The 22,542-nt window shown below is 40.3% G+C and overlaps 2 protein-coding genes across 3 annotated transcripts; one reads left to right on the forward strand and one right to left on the reverse strand.

Moving 5' to 3' along the window:
* The first annotated feature begins 1,509 nt into the window (after window positions 1–1,509).
* LOC106924477 (serine/threonine-protein kinase 38) lies at window positions 1,510–16,417 on the forward strand. 2 transcript variants are annotated; one of them, XM_014998199.2, is made up of 14 exons: window positions 1,510–1,917; window positions 3,715–3,852; window positions 5,700–5,751; window positions 6,103–6,225; window positions 6,590–6,673; window positions 6,755–6,878; window positions 7,293–7,447; window positions 8,542–8,644; window positions 9,352–9,413; window positions 11,255–11,372; window positions 11,448–11,571; window positions 11,689–11,784; window positions 13,149–13,243; window positions 13,354–16,417. In XM_014998199.2, the coding sequence occupies exons 1-14, from the start codon at window positions 1,802–1,804 to the stop codon at window positions 13,488–13,490; spliced, it is 1,527 nt and encodes a 508-aa protein (XP_014853685.2). In that variant the 5' UTR covers window positions 1,510–1,801; the 3' UTR covers window positions 13,491–16,417. The 2 variants fall into 2 exon arrangements, with proteins under 2 accessions (XP_014853685.2, XP_014853684.2); XM_014998198.2 differs by having other exon boundaries at window positions 1,513–1,917; window positions 8,542–8,653.
* A 149-nt stretch (window positions 16,418–16,566) lies between these two features.
* On the reverse strand, window positions 16,567–22,311 carry pex10 (peroxisomal biogenesis factor 10). The gene is made up of 6 exons (XM_014998201.2): window positions 22,025–22,311; window positions 20,375–20,455; window positions 19,892–20,292; window positions 18,825–18,991; window positions 18,520–18,661; window positions 16,567–17,839 (listed from the first exon to the last, which is right to left on the reverse strand). Exons 1-6 carry the CDS (start codon window positions 22,134–22,136, stop codon window positions 17,771–17,773), a joined length of 972 nt encoding a protein of 323 aa, XP_014853687.1. The 5' UTR covers window positions 22,137–22,311; the 3' UTR covers window positions 16,567–17,770.
* Window positions 22,312–22,542: the final 231 nt, after the last annotated feature.

A 22,542-nucleotide genomic window follows, 5' to 3' on the forward strand; every position in this document is an offset into this window, starting at 1 on the left:
TCCACAAACATCTCCACATGAGCTACAGTAAGCGCCCGAGAGAGGAAGACTGTTGTAGGTTCGGTCATCTGGACCCTTTTATTCAATATATTCATATAAAATCAAGAAAACTACGGACAACCCGGAACATCCTCTTTATATAAAAAACAAAAACATTGTCTTCAGTCGGAGGCTTCTTCAAATTTTCTGTAAACAAACTGTTACAGGAGATCCATCCAGCCCACAGCCATCACCATCAAACAGCTCTTCGAAAAACATTAGATTGATATGAGCTGCAACAACATTTAGTTTCCCTTTGGAATCAATGAGGTATTTTTGAATTGAATTGAACTGCAATGGCCCTTAGATATTTATGTGTGTGTGTGTGTGTGTTGTGTTTTTGATTGTTTGCTTATGACTGCTGGAGATCAATAAGGTAATTTTTGATGGTTTGTGCAGCTCCACTGCGCAAACGCTCATCATCCCTGATGCACATGCGCCCTCTAGTGGTGCACAGATGTTCTGATTTCCAATCTTTTAGTTTACAGTTTCTTCTTGGTTGCTTAGACACTTTGTGAGGCCTTCACAACAAAGTGTGTGTGCGCGTGTGTGTGTGTGTGTGTGTGTGTGTGTGTGTCAAAGTCAGCATCAGTGATATTAACAGCTATTTGAAAGGTTTATTTCCCAGGCCGGTATATTAGATTCTGACAACTACTGATGTAAATCATGAGATTAAGCTTAGCTATGAACTCAGATAATGTATGTTAACTCTATTGCTAGAACATTAATCTTACCTCACACTCTCAAATTATTTTACCTGTTTTAGGAAGACTGTAATTGTAAACTTAGTTGGAGCAACATTTGTGTGTAGAGCTTCTTCTGACAGGCATTTACTTTATAAAATTTATTCTACTTAATCTTGATTTTTTTTTTATCTTAAACTGGGGTTTTCTGTGCAACAAAGTAACAAAACTTGAAATTCAGACATTGCATCCACACTTACAGTAACACATCTTCCAACTAATCCTTCTGCCTCTTTTAGTGGTGGAAGAACGATAAAGAAAGAAAAAAATCAATGTATTGAATGATTATCATTTTTATTATAAATGCATTTCCTTATACAGATTGTTAGACAATTAAACATTACATTATAAGCCCCACATAGCTATCAAGTGAACTACTTCCAGATAAAATAATTAGAGATTTACATTTTGCAGTTGAAATATTGTGTGAATGTACAATTTTACCTCCCAAATTTAATGTAATTTGTAAAACGACAATATGGATTGCATAACTTAACTCAGATTTATAGCTCTCACCTATGGAAGCCCGTTTCCACAACTCTGTTAAAATAAATAAATAAATAATTAGCTCATTATTTTTGAGATAGTATCTCATTATTTCTTGATATACCATCTCATTATTTTTGAGATACTATATCATTATTTTGAAATAATTTATTTAATTTTTTTTAACAGATTGGCAGAAACAGGCTTTCATACTCATCTTCTCTTCAGTGTAAAAGTTATTTTGCAGTTCATCCTTCTACTTTATTTTTTTTTTTTTTTAGAATTTCAAGATTTTTTTGCCCCCAAACATATAGTTGACAATTGTCCAGACATCATTGCCTCACAAAAAATGTGCTCACACCTAAGTGCTGACATTCCTGAGCATATTTGGGTATTGTAAAACAAAATATTTTAAGGCTGTTGAGGACAACGGCATCGGTCTCCTGTTACATAATCTACATTCGTTTCGATCGCCCCAACAGGAAACAGCAGAGGTTCCCCTAACAAGTCAGTGTTAACATGTCTTTAATCGTATGAAAGGGCGGGTTGGAGCCGCTAGGTGTCTTACTGAGTTCAAAGACCGGGCGATCGCCGCCCTCATGATCAGTAGAACAAGAGAGAGAGAGCAGATACCGCACCTTCGATCAAGGTAAGCGAACAAAGACCCGACCATGGAGAAACAAGAGGAAGGCGCTCTGAGTTAGCGTGATGAACTTTTAAAGTAGTTCACTGTCGAATAAAATAAAAGTTGTCTGTTTTCCAAGGTGTGCTACTGGGTAGCTAACGTTTATCAGCTAACTTTCACTTAGCTGTTTGCTCAGAGAACTTTAACTTTTGCAGTTAACCGAAATAAATGCAGAGCTTCCCTTGGAGACTGTCAAAATAAAGGTATAAATTGGTAAAGAAGGTTGAAGTCCTTGCATGTTGGTTTTATTTTGAATTGCCTTTCCGGAATCATCATTGCGCCTGCTGTGAACTTTAAAGCCAGGAACTTTAGAAGCTAACTAGCTAGCTAAACTGATGTTAGCAGGTAAAGACAGTGGTTTCTGAACCTGGAAGTTGGTGAAAATGTACATTTGTTGTCTCTGAATATGATTAAGGGTGCTAAAGGGCGTCAAATGGTGATTTGAACTGCTACCTAATTCACGTTTAAGAATTTGGTGGAGAAGTGTTTTTGGTCCGTTGCTACCGAAACTAGCTCCGTGTTGTGGCTCAGTGGCTGGCTCAGTTTTATTGTTTCCATAAAGCAGCCCGGCTTCCTCCTCTAGTTTATCATCGAGCTGGGACTTGGCTTGGTTTTAGTTTTCTTTCAAGAAGTCGGGCAGCTTCCAATAAAGTCGAAAAATAAGTTTGTATTTCCTGTTAAGGAAGCTGGGTATAATTGAGTTTTAATTTCTCTAAGTGCTTAAGAACCCACTAATTTGGTGTATTGACTTTCTGCATTTTACCACTTTGTTTCTGTATTTGCATGTGAAACCGTCTTATCTCTCTGGGATGGAGCTAGCAGCAGGTGTTGCACGGAAAGATTTCCTCATTTTTGTGTAACATCATTGTTTCATCTCTGACTCTGTAACCAGCTTTTTTCCTCTTCCCCTTCTTTTAACATTTGTGTCAAAATGTCTGATTTAATGCAGAGTTATCTGTACCTTTGTTGCTCTGTTTGAGATCCTAGCTTCCTTTCCAGCATCTGCTTAAAATTCTTCCCAAAATTGTTAAAAACATCTAATAGTACTGAAAGCTGATATCAGATCATATAGGTGGATTTCTTTCAGCTTATCTCAAACCAGTTGGGTTAGCTGTCCCTGATTGGAACCTTTCTGCATTTCCCAACAATTTGTTGCTAAATACTTCTCCTCTGCAGGTTTGGTGTTATGCTACTATTTCATTTATCCAGAGAAACAAACCTACTGACCTCTACTGTCTTCCTTTGTTATGGTATTAAAAGTGGAGTAGTTCAAGGTGTCTCAGAGCCACAGTGTCCTACCAAAATTATTACGGATGTATCCTAAAATATGGAATCAAGAAAAGTAAAAATGGGTATAAAACCTGTGTGGTATTATCGCAGTGCTCATCAAGGCAGTGCGGTCCTGGGCTTGAGTCCCTGCCTGGGGTTTCTTCATGGAGTTTGCATGTTCTCCCTGTGCATTCTGGGTTCTCTGCCTTCTTTCCACAGTCCAAACATGATTTTTAGGTCAACTAAATATTCTAAATTGCACTTGGGATGTCAGCACTGGTTGCATCTCTGTTGCCTTGGTATTTTTAGGACTTAAATAGTATTCAAATAAACTCAGTATAGTAAATATAACTGATGGATGTATCAACTCATTTATTTCATTGTACAGTTAAAAAAATCTTGTTAGCCTGTATAATAATTGTAAAATGAAAGCTCTGATTGTGAAGACAGCTGGTCTCCATTGTTCTCACTTGAACGTTTGTATGTTCCCAGACGAAGTATGGCGATGACTGGCCAGAGCTCGTGCGCTTCGATGAGTAACCACACCAAGGAACGGGTCACCATGGCCAAAGTGACCCTGGAGAACTTCTACAGTAACCTCATTGCTCAGCATGAGGAGAGGGAGATGAGGTGAGACTCGAATGTTTCAGCTCTGCACATGACGCTCATGTGTTACAGGAAAAACTCACATGTAAACAGTTTCTATTAAAACCCATCTTAAGTTAAACTAAAACATAGAGTTGCTTTATGTTTTTTGTTTTTTTAAGCTTAAACCAGGAACATGCTTCATCAGGATGTGGGCTATGTCATGATGAAGTAAGGGCAGGGCTGCTTCCTGTTGTGGCAGGTTGCATCACAGAGTACACTGCTCATCATCCCTTCAGGCTTTTATTTCTGCAATACATGCAAGGACTTTTTTTTTTGTTGCAAAATGTAGATATTCTGTGAATATCTACATTTTGTATGTAGATATTTGTATGTGATGCTGCATTAAGAGGGTTGAAAGGTGCTCTAAAAATGTACTTTAATAATTTGTTTTATTGTTTTATATTTTCCACACTAAGTGAAAAACCCAGAAACTGTGTGTATAGCCATTGTAACAAGTAAAATGTTTTAATGCTTAATGTTGGAGGGCTGATGCTGTGGGCTTGTTTTGCTGCCAAACCACCTAGAATTGGCACAGAGCTTCCCAATCCTCTGCTTTTCATTGCTTAACTTGAACTACTTCCTGATTTCATAACTCTGCCCACCGCTTTTACAATCCAGATCAGTTGGTATCCAATCAGATTCTTCATACAGCATGTTTGCTCAAATGAGTTTCTAAACCAGATCAATGACCGGGGCTGAACATGACCGGCATGTGCAGGCTGTGCATGTCGGTGCTGCACATGTTTCCACTGGAGGCAAACGGCTTTGACTTCTGCTAAAAACAACATTCATAAAAAAAATAAAATAAAATTATGTGCTAGCTAAAAAATATTGACGTTTGGCCAATTGTCATAGCGTATTTCAATTATTACAACTAATAACTCAAAACAAGTGAACGATCCCAAATCTGAAAACGGAAAGAATCAACGTGATGCAATGGTCAAAGTTCAGAGCTACACCCAAGAGCCAGAATGAAGATGAATGAATTTGTGCTTTATCAGAACTTAAGCCTGAAGAAGATTTCGTGTCAGTCGTGACATCAGAGCTGGACCTGAGAGCAGGTCTGAGTATTCCCAGACCTTTAATTGTAGGTCTGGGAATAACACAAAGTGTTCAATAACACCCACATAAACACCCATACAAAGACTGAGGAAGAACAAAACTGAAGTTATTTTTTTGCCTGAAGAGGAACAATGTAGCGTCTGCACACAGATTCAGTTATCACAGCTGGAAACTAGTGATCAGGCCCGAAATCTGAAATCAGAAGTGAACGTCGAGAGCCACATAAAGATGTTTACAAAGTCGGCCTTCTGTCACCTGAAGAACATTTCCAGGATTAGAGGACTGATGTCTCAGGGAGATTTAGAGAAACTCACTCATGTTTTTTTTTAGACGCATCTATTACTGCAACAGTGTCTTCAAATATCTGTCAAAAAAAAAAATCAATCAGACAGGTGCAGCTGATCCACAGCGCTGCTGTTCACGTTTTCACTAAAACCAGGAAGATGGAGCACATCTATCTTGCTGGTGTAAATCTTCCTGGTGCCAGTAGCTCAGAGAAAAGACTTTAAAATATTATTGTGAGTTTTTTTTAAATCACTGAAAAGCTCAACATCAGAACACATTAAAGATCTGCTGTTGTTTCAACCTTCCAGACCTCTCAGGTCTCCTGGTTCTGGTCTGTTCTGCATCCCCAGTTATGTTTGTCTCTGGTTTCTCAGTCGATGATTGTGTGTTGTTTTTATGACTCTTTAGTCTTGTGCTTTTATGGTGTAAAGCACTTCCCTTTTCGCTGAAATGTACTATACAAATAAACTTGATCTCTACAGGCAGCAGAAGCTGGAGAAGGTGATGGACCAGGAGGGGCTGGCTGATGAAGAGGTGAGACTCTACAACACAACTCAGATGAATGCACAGTTGGTCTTTAAGCTGTAAATATACAGTTATTACTATCCGAGTATGAATCCCTGATAGGACAGGCATTGAAGTTTCATCTAAAGTAGACGGTGGGTAACTTTGACCAAAGTTCTTCTAAATGTTCTAAGATCATAGTGGTAGGAATGTTTTCGTGTTGGTGCGCTTATGTATTTCAATTCCTAAAGGGTTATATAATTTATGCTGCTTTGAACAATTACAAATAAAGTTTTTATCATTAATAATTCCAGTGTCTGTGCATCAGGCATGCCAGCAATTGTTTGAACACAACTCATTCTGAAAATGCTCGTTTTTCAGAAACGTATCCGGCGTTCTGAGCATGCCCGGAAGGAAACAGAGTTCCTGCGTTTAAAACGCACTCGGCTGGGACTGGAGGACTTCGAGTCCCTCAAGGTGATTGGCAGAGGAGCATTTGGAGAGGTACATTTTTACTTCTTAAGTGAATGTAGATTTTGACAAAGATTCAAGAACGAAATGTGTTAAAAGACCAGCAAAAAAAAAAACATGAGTAAGAATGGAGTACACCCCTTCTGATCAGTATTTAGCAGCTGCGCCCTGGTAGGGAGTCGGTGTGGACGGGCCTCAGGCTCTATAGGCGCTGTCCTGTCTGCATGTCAAACATTCACTGCTTGTTACACCAGCAAAGTTGCTGTGATCCATCATCAACATGCTGAGCAACTCATTCTTGAGATCTTGTTGTCTGTAACAGACTGTCTCTTAAAGACGGGACCTTTTGTTTTCACAAAATTGTTGCAGTTCACCATTTGTGTTGTTCTGTCTTCAGGTTCGCCTGGTGCAGAAAAAAGACACGGGTCACGTCTACGCCATGAAGATACTCCGTAAAGCTGACATGTTGGAGAAAGAACAGGTATACACACACGTGCGCACACACACGCAGGTACGCTCCTTTGTACGAATTGGGTTTACCTGAAGCATTGGCTGCCTGCAGGTGGGCCACATCCGTGCTGAGCGGGACATTCTGGTGGAAGCAGACAGCCTGTGGGTGGTGAAAATGTTCTACAGTTTCCAGGACAAGATGAACCTCTACCTCATCATGGAGTTTCTCCCTGGAGGTACAACTTTGTGGAGATTCTTAGAACAAAGGAATGGCAACTCAAAAGTAATGCTCGGTATTGAACGGTGCTAAATGTAGTTCCGAACATAGTTAAGGAGTTTTCACTGTAATCAATAACAGAAACATTAATAGACGGGAAGACCGTCATCAGCTAAAGTAAGGGATAATAAACACATCGAGAATATGGGACTAAACGTTCCAAGTTATTGTCCTTACTTCTGTCCTCCTGAAGACTGATGGATCCTGCATAGAAGTGTACATTTTTAAATAAATGTTTAGTTAAAAAAAAAAAATTATTTCATTCATAGAAAAAAATAGCTTCTGCATTTTCGGTGCAAAGTTTGGTGTTTCAACTTGTTGAGGGGAAGAAGAGACGTAACCGAATACGTCCACATCCTCCTGTCTGCTGCAGGAGACATGATGACTCTGTTGATGAAGATGGACACTCTGTCAGAGGAAGCCACTCAGTTCTACATTGCCGAGACGGTGCTGGCCATCGACTCCATCCACCAGTTGAGCTTCATCCACAGAGACATCAAACCTGACAACTTGCTGCTGGACGCCAGAGTGAGTCCAGTCCGACCTTTATCTACAAGCATTTCTGTATACAGGCATAAGGAACAGCCATATCTCTAGGAAAACGTGCAAAATGCGATTATATGAGTGACTGTTGCAATTAACAAATTAATATACAGTGTTGATGTCTTTCTGCTTTGGGTATATTGCAGACATGCACTGTGCACAATTATTAACAAAGTCTTATTTTTGAGGATTATTTTTTATTAATTTCCAACTTCAATGCTGTTGGTTAATCCAGATGTCAATAAGCCTCACACACACGGAGGAAACAAAAGTGAGGCTTTGGCTTCCTTTGGAGAATGATGGAGTGCATGATTATTGGGCAAATATTATTGTGCAGAATTATTATGCAACTAAATGACAAGCCCGCATTTTCACATATTGCTTTATTTTCATCTGTTGAAGTGAGAATGGCAAGCAACTCAAAACTTTCCAATAAGCACTCGTATTACGTTTTTATTAATATCTTTAAAAAGATGGCGGCACAAACAAAAAATGATGCTGCACAAATTTTGGCACAAACATTTGGCACCAATTTTGTTAGATTTGAACCAGATGAGGGGGCGACTTCACTCAGGTAGCTACTCCAAGTCGGTTGGAGTTTCAGGATATGACAGAAGTCCCATTACACAGATGCACATCGTCTGCTGTGTTTAAATCCGTTCTTCATTCAAGTTAATCCAGCTTGGAGTGAGAAAGTATTCCTATAAATGTCAAAATACTCACCTGCCTAATAATTGTGCACACTGTAGAGCCCAGCCATTATTAGTCTGTCCAGCTTCTGGGAAAAATCAAACAATGTTCAATATTTTCCTCTCAAAAACAAGGTTGGATTCATAAAGACACTTTTACCTTCAAAACTTTTTTTATTTGCAGAATCCAGCAACAGTTGTCACCAGGCATATTAGGCATACTCAGTCTGAATGCTGGGTACTTAAACACTTATTATGGTCAATGCAGCCTTTCGCATTATGCGTAATGCATACAGTGACACTGATATAATGTGCAGCTCTACTGTTTCCAGCTCCTATCTAATCCTATCTATAATTCGTCCACTAACGGAGAGCTCTGTGTCGGTTCAGGGTCACGTGAAGCTGTCGGACTTCGGCTTGTGCACCGGGTTGAAGAAGGCTCACCGCACAGACTTCTACAAAAACCTGAACCACAGCCTGCCCAGTGACCTCAGTAAGCAAAGTCAGGCAACGTTTCACTTTACTTCTTCCAGCCGTCGCTGCCGTCGTCATTGCATCTTCAGCTGCTTGTGTCTGTGCATGGTGTGCCATTTAATGTGAGGGACAAAACACACATTACACTTGTAAACAGAGGTAACTTGTCACCTTTATCAGTCTTTTTCAAAAGGTGAGTATGTTAAGGCTTTCTAACATTATTATTATTAATTTTTTTTTTTTTTACAAAATTTGCAACAATATTGCTATATTTCAGCTTGTCAGAAGAGGCAAAGTGTATAACATTTTGCATTGAAATAGGCCTCATCTATTTCCTGTAGTTTGTATGCAACCTACAGGAGCTGACTTATACACAGTGTATTGTTATTGATTTCTAGTGTTGTCTGTGTAACCAGCTTGGCTGCTCTGCTTGTTTATGTTCTTCTGAAAACTTTTTAGATTGTTTCTGTTAGTCAATTTGTCCTGCAGCTTTTGGCAGCTGTATGAGCCAGAGCTAATAATCACTCTCATGGGTTATGGAAGAGAAAAACCTCATCATAAGCTTGATTTTTTTTATTTTTTTTATTTTTTTATTTTCTTTCCCAGTTAGCCAAACAAGGTGAAGAGAAGGAAAACAATCTTGCTTTGTTTTAGAACAAAAAAAATGTTTTTGTCCTTAACTAATAGTGAGGTTGATCCTCAGAAACTGATGTTTTGTCTGTGCAGCCTTTCAGAACATGAACTCTAAGAGGAAAGCCGAGACCTGGAAGAGGAACAGGAGGCAGCTGGTAGGTCTGAACAGATCCTTCTACACCTCATTTACATTTTGGTTGCATGTTACAGGAAGTGGTATTTTGTCTAGACTGACTATAATAATCTGTAAATACCTGCTAACATGAGTAATATATACTATATATACATTTATATATTATTTTGTTTTTAACCAAACCACCAAATGTCTTTAAAGCTGCACAGAAAACTTTATATGGTTGTGAAAATGAGACTGAGCTCTCACTAGATGGATTTTTGTTTTTAGTTTGTAGCAGAGGTTTCTGCTCCAAATCTCTCCTTTACAAAGTAAAGCCTGGATTATTAACAGATTGCTCACTATGTAAATGATCCGTTTATAGATAATAATAATGCAAAAAATTTAAAGCATTCATATGCACTGTAGAATGTAAATGAAAGTAAATACAGTTTATTTATATAGCTGCAACACATAATATCAAGGCTCCTTCAGTTCAATCATACAAATCTAAGTCAACTTGGTGACAAAATAGTGAATCAAGTTCACTTTGTTCTTCACACTTCCAGGCTGAACTGGTGTGTGTGTGTGTGTGTGTGTGTGTGTGTGTGTGTGTGTGTGTGTGTGTGTGTGTGAGTGTGAGTGTGTGTGTGTGTGTGTGAGTGTGTGAGAGTAACCAATGTTTGAGTTCAGCACAGAATAATGTGTAAACAGTCAGCCCCTCCCCCCTGTGATTAGCCAGTGGCTGAGAGCAGCTGATCAGATCAAGACGCAGCATCGCCTGAAGGTAGCGATGATCGACGGGTAGCGCATTTCGACAGAACACAGTTTAATCACGCTGTCATTTGATTACACAGCGGTGGAGGGAAACCCCAACATTTAAAATCTGATGCTGTAGAATATCCATGACCCTGATGAGGTCACAGTGTTGCTATGGCGACAGACTTTTAATTCAGAAAGTTTCTGCATTTTTACTTTCTTTCCTTTAGGTTAATTATGCAGCGATTTTTTTTTTTTGTTTTTTTGTTTTTTTTTTTTTTTTTTTTTTTTCCCGCCCCAACCCCCACAGATGACACAACCTCTAAAGCCTCTGTAGACCTGATGGTCATCTGTGTGTAATGACTATTTTGGTAATTGATGAGTCTGACAATTCAGTTAGATATAAAAAAAAGGCCCATTCATTTAACCACTTCAGCCTTGTTTTATGCAATATTAGAAATACATTAAAAGATGAAAATAAACAAATAATTCAATTCCTCAAGAAATTAAACATTTTATTGTCTAAAATTCAGTGTCAGAGCAGGTGAATCTTAAACTGGCTCCTCCTCAGTAAGTGACTCTTTTTGTGTCATAATACTCCAGTTATCGATTAATCAACTACTAAATACGATTATTTCAATAATCGATTCATCGCAAGTAATCTGATTAATCGTTTAAGCTTACCTGTGTGCTGTAAAGACTGTGTGCTCTTACGTCGGCCTGCTGTCGACATGAATGAAAACGTAACTCTTCCAGACGCATCCCAAGGCTTTGAAGCCATTTTAGCACCAAATAAGTGATGTCAACTTTAGGAATGTCTTAAGTTCACATACAGTCTTAACTCTGAATGGGATGCTTTGGATTCCTTGGAACTATGTGAAGCCAATTTACCCAAAGAAGGAACTGGACAGACGGTATTGTGTGGTAGTTGCACCACACAATACTGTCTGTGCGTCTTATCGTTTCTGCTGAAGCAGACCATCTCTCCTTGACTCATTACTCAGTTACAACTGTTTCTCTCTTCTCTCTGTTCAGACTAGAAACTAAGGCAGTTCAGTTTCTAGTCTGAACTGCCTTATTACCTTGTGATAACAAATGTGTTTTAATTGTTTCTCTCTCCCTCAGGCGTTTTCCACAGTGGGAACCCCAGATTACATCGCTCCTGAGGTCTTCATGCAGAACGGATACAACAAGCTGTGTGACTGGTGGAGCCTTGGTGTCATCATGTATGAGATGCTGATAGGTAATGCTGGGGCCGCCTGCCTCTGTGCCAGTGTGTTGTTGGGGTGTTATGTGACGTGCGGCCGGTCTGCTGTAGGGTACCCTCCGTTCTGCTCCGAGACGCCTCAGGAGACCTACAGGAAGGTGATGAACTGGAGAGAGACGCTCACCTTTCCCCCAGAAGTGCCAATATCAGAGAAGGCTAAAGACCTCATTCTCAGGCAGGAGAACAGACCTCATTCACTTTACACCACCTCTACTGAATGATGAGTTTTGATTTGTGAAAGAATGTGCAGTAAAGCTGCTGATCCAGCTGCTGATCAGATGTGTGTGTTCAGGTTTTGCTGTGAGGAGGAGCACAGGATCGGTGCTGTCAGCGTGGAGGAGATCAAGTCCAACCCATTCTTTGAGGGGGTGGACTACGACCACATCAGGTAGGACAGCTGGCCGCTCGGCGCCGCAAAACAAATGTTGATGTTCAGAATTTCAGCAAACGGGTCAAGGCTTCTGCGTCTTCAGTTTAACTGGGACTTTACCGTTTATACGTGGATGTCTTATGTTTTACTAGGCCGGTCAACATTAACGTATTAACCTGAAAATTTCAATGTGTTAATTTTGCATAGTGCACATTAATCAAGCTGTCTATTTTGACCTGAAAGCCTCTCTCCCATGGAGGGCTGCCTCGTTCAGTTCAGTTATGGACTCCACACACGAGGAGCGACAGCAAAAGGTTGACAAACAAACATCTTAAAATAGTGTTGATCCACCCGGATCAACCACTTCCACTCACAGACCGGCAAGAACAACTTTCTTGTGTTGCTCCATTAGCCCATGTGTGCACGCCTACGTGTACAAGCTCAAAATTTCACATGCACGAATTATGTCAGTCACTCAGCTGGATGAGGACAAGCAGCTACTGCTTGACCATACAAATTCCATAGGAAATTATGGTCAGGGACATATTTAATTAATGTATAAAGGTCCACTATTGTGCTCCATTGAACAAGCTAAGATAGTCTGTGGCCTGTTCAAAACATGTTCATTACATTTAACACACAAAATCATCCTTAGTTATTGAGATTTCACCTGATCAGTTCTGCCAGTTTTGAGCTCATGAAAGAATGCGCTGTTTTAGCGCTACGTCACGATGATGCAGGTGACCTTTAAAACAAAATGGCTTCCTTTAAATCTTCTTGAATATAAAAACCAGGAACTGAGAATCGTCAGACATGTTTAGTTTGAGACAATAAAACGGTTTCTTAACTGTGTGCACATTAAGAATGTGTGCATGTTTTCAAAAAGAAATGTCTGGGCGTTTTTTTGAAAAAGTGAATACAATGGCGGTTTTTGATATGGGCTATGTTGGCACATGCCCAGGGCGGCATCAGACAGGGTGGGTTAATAAAAAATAAACAAAACAACAAATAACATGCTTCATAAATGAATTATGAAGTTCCTGTAAACAAATCGCCCTTCCAAAGCACCAGACTGACGACTTGTCATTCAGTTTTTGGTAGAGAGAGAGAAAAGAGAAAAACAATAAACAATGTCAAGAGAAATTGTTTTAATGTCTATTTACATGATAGAAATGATGATATGAAACGCTTACATGCAATTAATTGATTTATTGCTTATTGCAACAAAATAATGAACAATTCTGGATTTGGCCTGAAATGAAACCCGTACGTGGCGATACGTTTTCCAGTCCGCTGTGCTGTGCGTTTTGTTTAACCTGATTGCCGTCTCAGATGAGCCGTGCCTCCCAGTCAGCAGACCCTCTCCTCCTCTCGTCCTGCAGAGAAAGACCTGCTGCCATTCCCATAAACATCAAAAGCATTGACGACACGTCCAACTTCGACGAGTTCCCCGACTCGGACATCCTCACTCCAACTAGTAAGCCTCACCGTTTTCTGGTTTCCACATCACACTTTGTGCCCGAACAGGGAAAGTGGTTTAACTTCTTTCTGGGTTTTTTATTTTATTTATTTATTTTTTTCCTTCAGCCACCCAAGTGTCCAATCACAGCGAGGCTGACCTGAAGAACAAGGACTGGGTCTTCATCAACTACACCTACAAGCGTTTTGAGGGTCTGACGGCTCGAGGAGCCATCCCATCCTACATGAAGTCAGGGAAGAGATGACTGGCTGGAAGCGGACCCTGAAGGAGTGCTGTTGCTGCTGCTGCTGTGTGTGTGTGTGTATGTGTGTTAACACATACACACACACACACACACACCTCTGCTCAGTTATCAGAGCAGCAGCCAGCAGAGAACCAATACAGCTCATCCTTATTCATTGCTTTCCATAGGAACCTTCATGGAAACTTGCTGCCTTCACTTTAGTCCAAGCTTCTGAGGGTACCTCTCCACTTCCCGTTGAACTGGGATGAGTCAGACTTTCTTCCTCTGCACCGGGGAATGGTGCATTTTGTCTCCAGGTAACCAGCATCATTACATTCCCTCTCTGTACCAGCATCGTTTGGCTCAGATCTACCAAGGGCTCTTCCTCCAGACGGGAGCGTTCTCTTCTAGGCCCACTCTGGGGGCTTCATCAGCTCAGACATTGTATCGAGTCATCGCTTTGAAGTGAACCGGGCGCTCTTCAGGGATCCTGCCCTCATTCTTTCCTTCCTCAACATCACCTAACCAAAGACTGAAAGGACTTCTGCACCATCTTCCTCTTGGAACTTTTCTTTTTCTAAACTTCCAACTTTGTATTTTTCTAGGATCCAGATTTGCACGATTTTGCTCTTTAACGAATGCAAAAAGTGGACGAATTATGCATTTTGTGGAACAAACACAAGGTCTTGTTACATTTTTGTGATGAAGCATGTAAACTTCAGCACCTTAGGTGAAGTGGCTGAAGCTCCAGCACAGCTAGCACCGCCCCCAGCCGCTAGATCCCGCATTGTGTAAAAGCTTTTTTAAAAATATTACCTTTTAATAATAAGTAGGGGGACTTCATTATTTTAAAATGGGTTAATGGCGTCGCTATGAAAACGAGAGGCTTTCATAGTTCAGGTCCTGGTTGAAGAAGCTTCAATAAAATAAAAAGAAAAAAGATAAATACTCTTCTACCATTCTTCTTTACTTTCAAGAAGTGACATCAGATCCCAGATCAGCTTATACACACGTGAACGCATTTCAGTAAACGTACAGCTTAGACTTGCTCGTCGCCTAGGAAACAGCTTGTCTGTTTCCTTCTAGCTGAGAAGCTCTTCCAGCAGAACGTTCTCACACACACACACACGCACACACACCTCTGACCCTGCTGTTCTCCAACAATTCATCTAAGGGGTTCAGTTAATTTAAAACGGTTCATTTGACTCATTGATAAATGGCTAATTGGAGCTAATTAATAAACCTGTAAAGAAATTAAGAAGAAAAAAACTCTACTTTGACTTGTTTTGACCTAAGAGATAAATTGCTGGGTTTTATTAACCACAAGAAGTAAAACACGTCCAGTCAGGCTCAGACTTGCACACCCTGGCAGGTTCCGATTTAACGTGATCTCAACGGGACGTGACTCTGACAGAACCAAAGATTAGGGTGATGGAGCAGAGGGCCGTGAAGCTCCTCCATAAAAATCAGAAACACCTGGAAGCGAAAACACCTAGAAGCTGGTCAACAAATATAAATAGAGCCAGTTAAGGCTATTCCATTTATTGAAAAAGCATTTGTTTTTCTCTTTTGTTAAACTGCAAGACATTTTTATTTTATCTCCCATTTTAGTGGCTCTGCTACAGGAAGTGCCTGTGCCCAATCATAAACCATAATCCTAAAGCAAACATAAGATCTACCAGTAAATCTTTTAGGTATATTAATAATTTTTAACATAACTATATGTGAAATGAACCCCCTAAAGAATAATGTTGGTTCCACATGCAGAGTTCCTGGTTCCCCTCTAAGCCCCACCCTCTTTCTGCTGCTTTAACCTCTTACTGCTCACAGCATCGCAGTCGTTCTCCACCTGCTCACGTTAGCTTAGCTAGCTGGAACGTTAGCTGAGGGTCCAGCTGTGTCGAGCTGTCGGGTCGCCTCACTGAGGATCTGCACATGTTGCTGGTTTGTTCCTAAGAAATCCTCCTGAGCATTCGCTTCAAGCACAGCAACGAACATCCAGCACAGGGCTGAAAACTTTCCGGTGAACACAATATCCAATATGCTGTCTTATTTTATTTTTTACAAATGAATGTAAATTTTTGCAGTTTGATTTTTAGTTTCACTCACAGGAGTTTAAATATGTTGCTGTAAATGAAGCCTGGACCATGTATGTTTTCATTTTATTTGGACTTTGACACTTTAAGTTATGAGGTGAAGATCTGTTGAAGCCCATTTCCGCCCGGTGACACCAGCAGATGCAGGAAGTAGGAAATGCTTTTATTTTTGTCAAATGTTTTGAGTTTTCCCCACATAAAAAAGTGACAAAGAAACCCAAATGAAAAATGTTTAGGTGACAATCTGATATTTCCAGATATGTAAAGAGAGAACGTTAAGTGACCTACAACGTGTATCTTTTAGTCTAATTTCCAACTTCTGTTTTTTAAATCTATCCAGTCCAGCAGGAATGGTCTTCCATATCAGTTGCGCTATAGTGTGTTCAGGTAGTGTGTATAGATGGGAAGCAGCACATTATACAATGTTTTAGAGAAGCATGTGGTGGAGCTTTTTATTTAATTATATATATATATATATAAATATAAATCTATTTTTTAAACTGCTTGTGCTGTTGAAGAGCTTGTTCTTTTCAGGCTTTAACCAAACAGCAACATGTACGCTGAAAGCAATACAGCACATGGAGTGATTTCTGAAAAACGTGTGGGTGAGATTTTAAGTCTCTGGGACAGGATGGCATGTGGGTCTGTGTGGAGTGTTTTTTTTTTTTTTTTTTAGTTTTATTTTTTTATTTTTGGCAGAAGTTGCTCATGTGTGCATGTAACATATGTTGCGTCTGAGCGGGGCTGATGGGATTTGGGAAGCTGAGTGTACAATATTTAAACTACTTGGTATGTATTGTGTGACTGGTGTATTGTTTTCTGCTATTTGACAATGAATTACTCTGCACTTAATTTGGCCTCCTGTTTTCATTCACATGCTTTCTGATTGGGGTAAGAAGTTACTGGGGACTCCGGTGTCATCATCAGACATATGGTCATATGGATCTGACCAGAACTAAACACTGACTTTCATGGGCAAGTCAAGCCAATTTAACAACAGCTACCATTTTATTGCCCCAAAAGAGGTTTTTTTATTCATTCGCCTTCATATCCCAACACATTCAAGGTTTCTGTTTGGATCGCTCAAAGCATAATGTAACGTAAATTAAGGATCAGCTCAAGAAAAAAAAAAAGTTGACATTTAATTGAAAATTACATGTTAAAATATCAAAAATCAGTGAAAACAGCAATCAGGCCCTAGTTATAATTACTGAGCAGTTTGATAAAATGAAAAGATTACTTTAATCCTAAGCCTCCCAGTGGTATGAATAATTGTAGACTTAACTATAGGTATTAAATTCAATTCAGGTACAGTCATATTTAGCATACTTGTGGCCAATGTCAGCATCATTGCTATCAGAGAATTAAAAACAAAACAATTTCATGAAAATAGTAAAAATGTTATTTAAATCAATCACATTAGTACAAAGGCTCATTTATTTAAAAAAGTATATTACTCTTACAAATTAAGATTTTCAACAAGAAAAAAATCTTATTTGAATCTAAACTTTTAGAAAATAAATTTCACTTTTATTTTCTAATGGTAATTAAAAACTACAGAATGGAGTTTTCCATGTAGCATCCAAGGTGGAACAGGAAGATGAAATATTAGGTTTTTTCACAACAAAAACAAAAAATATCTGAGTTTATCCTTAATGTAGCAGAAGCGTTATGACGCTAAAAATATTCCACAAGAACAATCCGTCTAACTCCTTATGATTCCTTTCGATTTTGACATGTTTATTTTTTAATTAGGTAGTCAAAGAAATTTTTTTTTTCATCAGAATCTTTCATGAATAATTTTCTGTCCATTCCTGAACTTCTTGCAGAGCCGACCCAAAAAAGTTCCACTTTAGAAATAGAACAAGCTAAAAACTATTGTTTCATCATCCATTCAGTATTTCTTCTAAACAGTACTAATGACTGTAAGCACATCCTCACAGCATAAATTGAGCACATAAAATAATATTCAAACAAAACAACATACCAGAAGAAATGATCTGATAAAGTTAAACATTTAAATCACCTCTGGAATTCCCAGATATTGACATTTACATCATCTGATTGATACAATCCAAACATATCCTGTTCTCTTTAGGACAGACGGATAAATCTCAGCAGGCTGGAAGGTTCTGGTCTCCATGACGACTGAATACACAAATTAGGACGAGCTTCAGTCCAGCTGTGTGTGTTCCAGCTGGACGTCTAGCTGTAGTTCCTTAGAAACACCAGCCTATGGGGCAGGAACTTCTCCCGACACAAAGGACACTCGGCCTGGAACACACAACACACACACGCACGCACACACACACATACACACACATTTCAGTGTCATATAACCTGACTTCTCTTAAGACAATATTTATTTGCATCTTATTGCTGTTTGTGTATGTCGCACAGCACAATCGTGATGTTTGTGCAGCAAAAAGTTGTGAGACTTTAATTAAAAAAGTTCCCAGATTTAAGCAGATATCAACCCCAATCAGATGGATGACTTTTGATCATCTCTACATATACTTATTAACATTTTATCTACAGCACAAACAAAAGTTTTTGCTGCACAAATGTTGGACACCAATTGTGTTTCATTTGAAGAAGGTGGGTTTGGGGCAGGGAAGGGAAACTTTGCTCGGGTTTCTAAAGCTCTAATTCTGCACATGGAAACAAAAGGTTTCTGTAAATATGGGTTAATTGTGAGTAATATTGTCATTGCAATATTAAGAAACAGCGACAGAATGAATAATTTTAAGTTTTTCCAGAGCTATATATATATATATATATATATATATATATATATATATAAAAAACAGGAAAAGTTTGATTCATGTAATGAAAAGGAGAGTTCACAGAAGAAGTGATGCAGAGTAGGAAGTTGGTGTTTGTGATCAGATGGCTGGATGGAGGTGGAATAGCTGTGACGTCAAGCAGGTCTGGAGCTGACCAGAGAGTCTGACCTTGGTGTTGCACCACTCGGCGATGCACTCCCAGCAGAACAGGTGTCCACAGGGGGTGCAGGTGGAGTTCCTGCGGGCCTCCAGGCAGAGGATGCAGCGCGCAGGTCGGGGCGTGGAGGAGGAGCTCGCTGGGTGCCGAGGACTAATGTCACACAGGAAGCTTTTATGAAGGACTTTTATAACAATGTTCTCATTTAAATAGTAAGATTAACACATTTCTACCCCCCCCCCAAAAAAAAAAGCTCTAAAATGGCTGAGGATCTTTTTAACCAGGAAAGTGAGCGTGTCGTGTTGTGGCGCTCCACCTGAGGCTCCTGTAGATCTGCCACTCCTGCCTGGCTCTCTGCCTCTGCCTCAGGTTGTTGAGCTGCAGACTCAGAGTGACGAGCAGCTGGAGGAAAGACACGCAACCCAGCAGCCGGTAGCTGCTCCTGATGGACGAGTCATCAGCGTTCGGCCCCGTCACACACAACTGAACACACACAAACACACACACCACCGACAACTCAACATTTAGTTCCCTGATCTTAAAAGCATCTTGAAATTCATAACCGTTGCTGTTTTGGTTTTATTTGACTGGAAACATTGAAAGTTACATCCTAAAAAATAACAAGGAGTGGAAGAAGACTGAACTTACATACATGAAATAGTTTCTTTCAGGAGGAAATATATAGAAATGGAGTCATATGGATGGTACTTTCAACTTCAAGTTGAATATTTAATTAAGTAAAATTAACAACTGAATGTTAATTTATTTGAAAAAAATAAAATAACGGATATGTCAAATATGATTTCAGTAAAATAAAGATTTTATATTTTCCATTTGCATTTTTATTATTTTATTCACTAAGTAATAAATATGAATAGTTCATCTTAATTTTGAGAGATCAGTGATCGACCGATAGTTACATGTGAAGCCGATCCGCTGGTCTTATCTACCTCAACAAAGGCTTAAAACCAGCCGCCATCTTCTTTTGCTCTGCTATTGCTGGATTTGACTGTTGGCCCCGCCCACCTGGTCATGTCTGCACGTTTGCAGTTACCAATAGTCAACTCACTGTTGCCAACTCATCGACTTTATTGCTATATTTAGCAACATTTCAGACAAAATGCTTTTGACTAAAATCGGAATCGGCAGATCAGGCTTTAAAAGATCGGATGTCGCCAATTTTCCAGAAAAACTGCAGTCGCTGAACTCCTAACATGTAATTAACTGTAATAGGGGAAAAAATACTTTAAGGTTAAATAATTTACTGAATGCTAGTTTTAATGTAGAGATGGAAATCAACTAAGTTGGACCTGGTGCTCCCTGGTTCTGACTCAGACTTGTTTGTTTGATGTGGTGGGCAGTCGGTTGTCTGGTCTGACTTACGTAGCTGATCCCAGCTGCTCTCTTGGACATGTGGTAGAAGGAGCTGCTGACGTAGAACAGAGCAACATGGAGTCGGTGCAGCAGGGCCACGCTCTGCTGGATCACAAACACGGCCGGCTGGCAGGCCTTCCTCTGCCGCTCCGTCAGCAGCCCCACCGCCCTCTGCGCCGCCCTCCTGAGCCAGCGCTCCAGGCTCCAGGCCCTCGACGTCGCCTGGCGCCTCCGCGTTTCCGGCCCGCCTTCCAGCTCGTTCTCCAGACACACCAGGGCCTTCTCCAGGAGGTACGGCACAAAGGCGTGACAGAGGACGAAGAGGCAGCGCCTCGCTCGGGACGGGATCTGCCGCCGGGAGGGATCCACCTGGACGATGCCCACATACTCCTCGCCCAGAGTCTGGTAACCTGAGCACAGTCCGGATCCATCGTTTAACCGGCTTCATTCATTCGATGAGGTTAAAGCTCAACTTTTTAATTCAATAATGACCTGAGAGCGTGGTTAAACCATAGTAAGCCAAGTCTGACAGCAGCTCTACCTCCCTCCTCCAGTCCAGCCAGTGTTTGGATCCTGCAGGAAAAGAGAAAAAAAAAAAACACACACTCTTCATCTGGAAATTACCATCAAAGATAAAAAGTTGTCAAAACGACCAGCTAAAAACACTGTAAGGAAATGCTACAGCGGCTTGTAAAAGTATTCATACCCCTTGAACTTTTCCATATATTCTCACATTACAACCACAAACATAATTGGTCAGAGAAGCATCAAAGTGGCATATCCAATTGTGAAGTAGAAAGAAAATTATACATGATTCAAAATATGTTTTACAAATAAAAAGCTGAAATTTGTCGCGTGCTTAAGTATTCTTCCCCCCATCAGTTGACTGATGACTGCTAATGACTAAATAGAGTCCACCTGTGTGTAATCTAATCTCAGTACAAATCCAACTGCTCTGTGTCGCCTCAGAGGTCGGCTAAAAGAATAATGGCGCGCAAACGGCATCATACGTCCAAGGAACACACCAGATTTCACAGAGTGCTGTTCAAGACGAGGCCGTCCACCTAAACTTCCAGGCTGAACAAGGAGAGCACTGGTCAGAGAGGCAGCCAAGAGGCCCATGGTGACTCTGGATCAACTGCAGAGATCCACAGCTCAGGTGGGGGAACCTGTCCCCAGGTACTTATACCCGGGAGCATCTCAAAGCTCAAAAGCGTAAACTGTGGCCACAAATCCAAGGAGGAGTAGAAAATGAGGACGAAGTTCAAACCAACAAAGGACGAAGTTCAAACCATCTCTTCCATGTATCATAAGGAGAAATGGAGTCTTATCCCGACTCCAATGTCTCTCTGCTCAGCTTTCTAAACAGACAGAGTGAAAGCAAAGAGAGCAGCAAAACCAAATTAGATGGAGTAGCAGTGGTCATAAGGACCAATGACATTTTAAATGTGGAATATCGTCTCTGCTGGCTGGTGTTCAGCTGTTACCATGCCATGACAGTCAGGACGCTGCCATACAGGAACAGTCTTCAGTCAGAGGCCTCTTCAGAGTTGTCGGAAGACTGACTGCTACTGGAGATTCTTCCTCTCCACAGCATCACCATGCACAACAACTCTTTGAGGGTGCTTGGGTGATATGAAATATGACAACATGTCATTTTCTTTTGGGGTGAATAAAGCAGCTCTGAATTAAACTGAAATGAAAACAACTCAGCATGAAGCACCAGATATCAGCCAACCTGTTCAAACGTCGGCATTGACCATAATCCCCTCTGTTTACAGCCATCCTGTAATGTCCTGAAGAAGACTGAAAGGATGTGAATTAAGAAATAAAATTGTAAATGTTACATATCTCTGTTAGATCCATTTAAATCAGGTCAAGGTACCGCTCAGGCAACAACATGTTCCCTTTTGAATGTCCAACACCATATTCCCTAAGAGAGACAATAAAGATGAAGTTAACTAAAAAGTTTGTTGTTCCTTCTACAAAAACAAGAAAGCGGGCTGACTGATAGACCAATCCGATGAGTTTTCTGAGTAAAGCAGACAGTTTTACTCTTTTGATTTTTCCAAAACATTTCAGAAGCAAGTGGATTTCTGGCTCTGGATCCAAACCGAGGAGAAACTGCCAGAGATCAGCTACCTGCGACACTCTGACAGGCTTCGTTAGCGCTGTTCCTCAGGAGGCTCCGGTAGAATTCATCCTTCTGACTGGACCGGATCAGCTGGGCCTGGTTTGCAGGAGCCAGAGGCATCTTCCCCGAACATCAGACGGAAAGGTTCGCTGCAGCACAGTCACGTCCTCCGGGCATAACGACGGTGGAGAGGGGAGAACATGTTGGAGAATCTCCGGTTTGTATCCAGACACAGCAGAGTGGTTGATGTCGCTTCCTGATTTCTTCTTCGTCTTTTTGGTTATTGGCGGTTGGTAAACAGCGTTAGGAAACACTACCGCCACCAGCTAGTAAGAGTTCATGTCTATGGTAAGGAGTGTGGACCAAATAACGAGTACTAAAATAAAATAAACAAATTAATAAATTAATAATAATAATAATAATAATAATAATAATAATAATAATAATAAACCTATATGCTATCATACACTCTACACGGTCTTAAAAAATAAAATATAGCGAGGCAACTTTTACTTCCTGTGTTTTT

This window comes from Poecilia mexicana, unplaced genomic scaffold, assembly GCF_051168715.1.
Source record: "Poecilia mexicana isolate PSO_F unplaced genomic scaffold, ASM5116871v1 scaffold_7, whole genome shotgun sequence".
Lineage (NCBI taxonomy): Eukaryota > Metazoa > Chordata > Actinopteri > Cyprinodontiformes > Poeciliidae > Poecilia > Poecilia mexicana.

What these genes read in the sequence shown, in the direction of transcription:
- LOC106924477 (XM_014998198.2), top strand. Translation starts at nt 1,802, where the DNA reads ATGAAAGGGCGGGTTGGAGCCGCTAGGTGTCTTACTGAGTTCAAAGAC. An exon ending in ATACCGCACCTTCGATCAAG is followed by an intron (nt 1,918 to 3,714) that starts GTAAGCGAACAA and finishes GTATGTTCCCAG; the next exon opens with ACGAAGTATGGCGATGACTG. An exon ending in GCTAAAGACCTCATTCTCAG is followed by an intron (nt 11,572 to 11,688) that starts GCAGGAGAACAG and finishes GTGTGTGTTCAG; the next exon opens with GTTTTGCTGTGAGGAGGAGC.
- pex10 (XM_014998201.2), bottom strand. Translation starts at nt 22,136, where the DNA reads ATGCCTCTGGCTCCTGCAAACCAGGCCCAGCTGATCCGGTCCAGTCAG. An exon ending in TGGTTTAACCACGCTCTCAG is followed by an intron (nt 20,293 to 20,374) that starts GTCATTATTGAA and finishes GACTGTGCTCAG; the next exon opens with GTTACCAGACTCTGGGCGAG. An exon ending in CCGAGTGGTGCAACACCAAG is followed by an intron (nt 17,840 to 18,519) that starts GTCAGACTCTCT and finishes TGTGTGTTCCAG; the next exon opens with GCCGAGTGTCCTTTGTGTCG.